At 50.0% G+C, this 2,508-nt stretch overlaps 1 protein-coding gene across 3 annotated transcripts in view; it reads right to left on the bottom strand.

Moving 5' to 3' along the window:
• Positions 1 to 2,052, bottom strand: part of CSMD3 (CUB and Sushi multiple domains 3) — a 525,852-nt gene extending 523,800 nt beyond the window's left edge. For all 3 annotated transcript variants that reach the window (XM_042839423.1, XM_042839431.1, XM_042839438.1), the window contains exon 1: positions 1,875 to 2,052. In XM_042839423.1, coding sequence (XP_042695357.1) covers positions 1,875 to 2,052 — 178 coding nt within the window. The remainder of the gene's footprint in view (positions 1 to 1,874) is intronic.
• Positions 2,053 to 2,508: the final 456 nt, after the last annotated feature.

The following is a 2,508-nucleotide window of genomic DNA, read 5'->3' as shown; positions in this document are numbered from 1 at the left end:
TTTATTTTATTTTATTTTATTTTATTTTATTTTATTTTATTTTATTTGGTTCCTCTCTTCCCTACTCCAAGGGCAAGAGAAGAGGCTTCTCAACAGGTGCTGTGGAAACTTGCACCGTTCCCACGGCCATAGCAGCACGGGGAGAACCACCCGAGCCCTGAATTTTGTAGGATGCTGCCGCCCTGCGACTCGTGCTCGAAAAGCAGCTGCTTCGGCTGCAGCCCCGGAGCCACCCAGCGCCTCCGCACCGCGCCCGCTGCGCGCCTCGCAGGCGCCGAGCCCGCGGCTTGCGAACGAGAATGCCTTAATGGAGGATGGCGGCGAGGGGAGGCAGGGGGAAGAAATCCCCCAGAGCCTCGGAGTGGGTTTGTTCGCAGACCTCAGCAGCGGCTGCGTCCCATCCCAACAGACGCAAGCGGGGAAAATGCTGCCTGTAATTAAAATGTGCCATTAGCACCACAGGCAAGCACCTCCGCCTCGGATCCCGTGTCAGGATAATGCAAAAACCCTCATCCCGGCCTCTGTGCAACACGAATGATCTTTTCCATGAGATGCAAATTGGGGGACAAGCAGCTGCGAAGCACTACAATAAACTGTTTCATCCAAGGCAGAGCTAGCCGGCAAAGGCACGCCTTTGGAAGCCCCCCCCGGCACATCTCCTTCCCACCCGTGTAGGCAAGCTCCGTAGGCGATAAGCAAGTGTAAAAACTCGGAAAGGATCGATAACGTCTGTAAAATATTCTAGGAGAATGCGAGTGTGACAGGGAGGAGGGATGGGGATGAGGAGCGGGATAAAGGGGTGATTAATCAGCTATTAATCTCTGGCCACAAACAAGGAGAGATTATTTCGGGTAGGCACAGACCACTGTGGGGAGTTGCAGAATAAATCCCTTTACTGAAGGCACGCGTGTTGCTGTCAGCACTCCACTGCTCAGTGATGCCCATGTAATATTGATGGTGCACATTATTTAAGCCACATATTTCTTTCCTCTATATCAATTCCCTTAACTGTCGAGAAGCACAGACTTATTGGAGATATTTATGCCGCTAACTAGCGGCTTTCTTTCTGCCCTCCTTTCACGAGCCCAGAAGCAGGAAGGAAGCAAAATACCCTCCTGCCTCGACAAAGGGACAAAAAAAAAAACCCAACCAAACAAAAGAAAAACCAACCCCAAGCCCCAAAGCCCTGCGCACAACAGGGAAAGGGACGAAAGGAGGGGCGAGAAAAGGTGTCGTTCTTTGCACCTAGTGGCAGACCGTGCCTTAAAGGCTGAATTGCTAGCGTACCTTTCCGACAGACAGGGAGCTCTGCATGCATACAAACAGCGTGAAGCGCATTTCGGGCTGTGAGACGGCTACGCACACGCTGAGTCCTCCGTAACTTTCCCCACGCAACGGGTTAAACTAATAAGTGCATCGATACTGGTATTCCTGCAAAGAGCTCGGTTGCTCTACCGAATATCAGAAATGCAGGTAATCCCTCCACAGCACCACCACCATCACCTTAAAAAAGTCACCCGGTGGGATCTGTTTGAATATACACTAGTTACAGGCTATATGAACCAACTCACGTCTCCGTTTGAGCATACTGCAAGAATATTTATTGAGCCCGAGCTCAGTCACTGCATTGAACGCCAAGCCTGGCAAGCAAATACATTTCCTATCTCCGAAAAGAGATCTGAATCAACTCATTCTTTCCTCCTTCCTTTAGCGATCATTTATATTTCCATTGCAAAGTGCCCAAGATAAATATATAAAATAAAAGAGAAACATATTTTAAAATATACCTTTGCATTCAAAAAGGCGAGAGCTTGCAACGCCCTGACCAAAAAGCAAAGGACCCCTAAAAATACACCCCTTGAATGCTACCCTACCTTTCACACACGAAACCATCAATAAAAAGACGAGGTTCCAAAATGTAAATCCACTTTTAATCTCCATTTTCTTCACCAGGATGAAGTCCAGCCGGCCACATTTAGTACATCCCCTTTCCCAAAAGTCTGCTAATTTCGATTCCTTTGCACGAATTTCCCCTCTGCAGATCCCTTTCATATTATTCTGGAGAGCTCCTAATTCCTATTCCTTGGCCAGGCGCAGCGGAGTTGTTGCTGTTGATGGTGCGCGGTCACAGCTCGGAGTGAATGGTGTTTCTGGGATACCACAGCAACCTTGACGAGGACTCAACCATCTCTCCAACGGGGGCACAAAGTCTCAGCTACTCTCGATCGTGTCTTTTCCTTCCCCCCACCCCCCGCTACCCCAACTCCCTGCGCAGCCCAAACCCACCACAGCCCTGCTCCTTACAGCATCCACCAGGAGCCACGGGAGAGCATCTTAAAGCACAGACGCTCTCTAGAATAAAACTCCAAACAATATTTGCAATTGAGATTCTCCCCCCGCCCCTCTGCTCCCCCAAGAGGATCAATTCTGCCTAGGAAAACGCCTCGAGAAATAGCAATGGCGAGTTTCCGACAGCCTCCGGAGGAGCCTCCGGGAGCCGAACCGGCG

Source organism: Centrocercus urophasianus, unplaced genomic scaffold, assembly GCF_019232065.1.
Source record: "Centrocercus urophasianus isolate 14NV4802_14NV808 unplaced genomic scaffold, USGS_Curo_1.0 seq_11, whole genome shotgun sequence".
Lineage (NCBI taxonomy): Eukaryota > Metazoa > Chordata > Aves > Galliformes > Phasianidae > Centrocercus > Centrocercus urophasianus.
The sequence above is the reverse complement of the archived record's forward strand: the minus strand, read 5'-3'. Positions and strand labels throughout refer to the sequence as shown.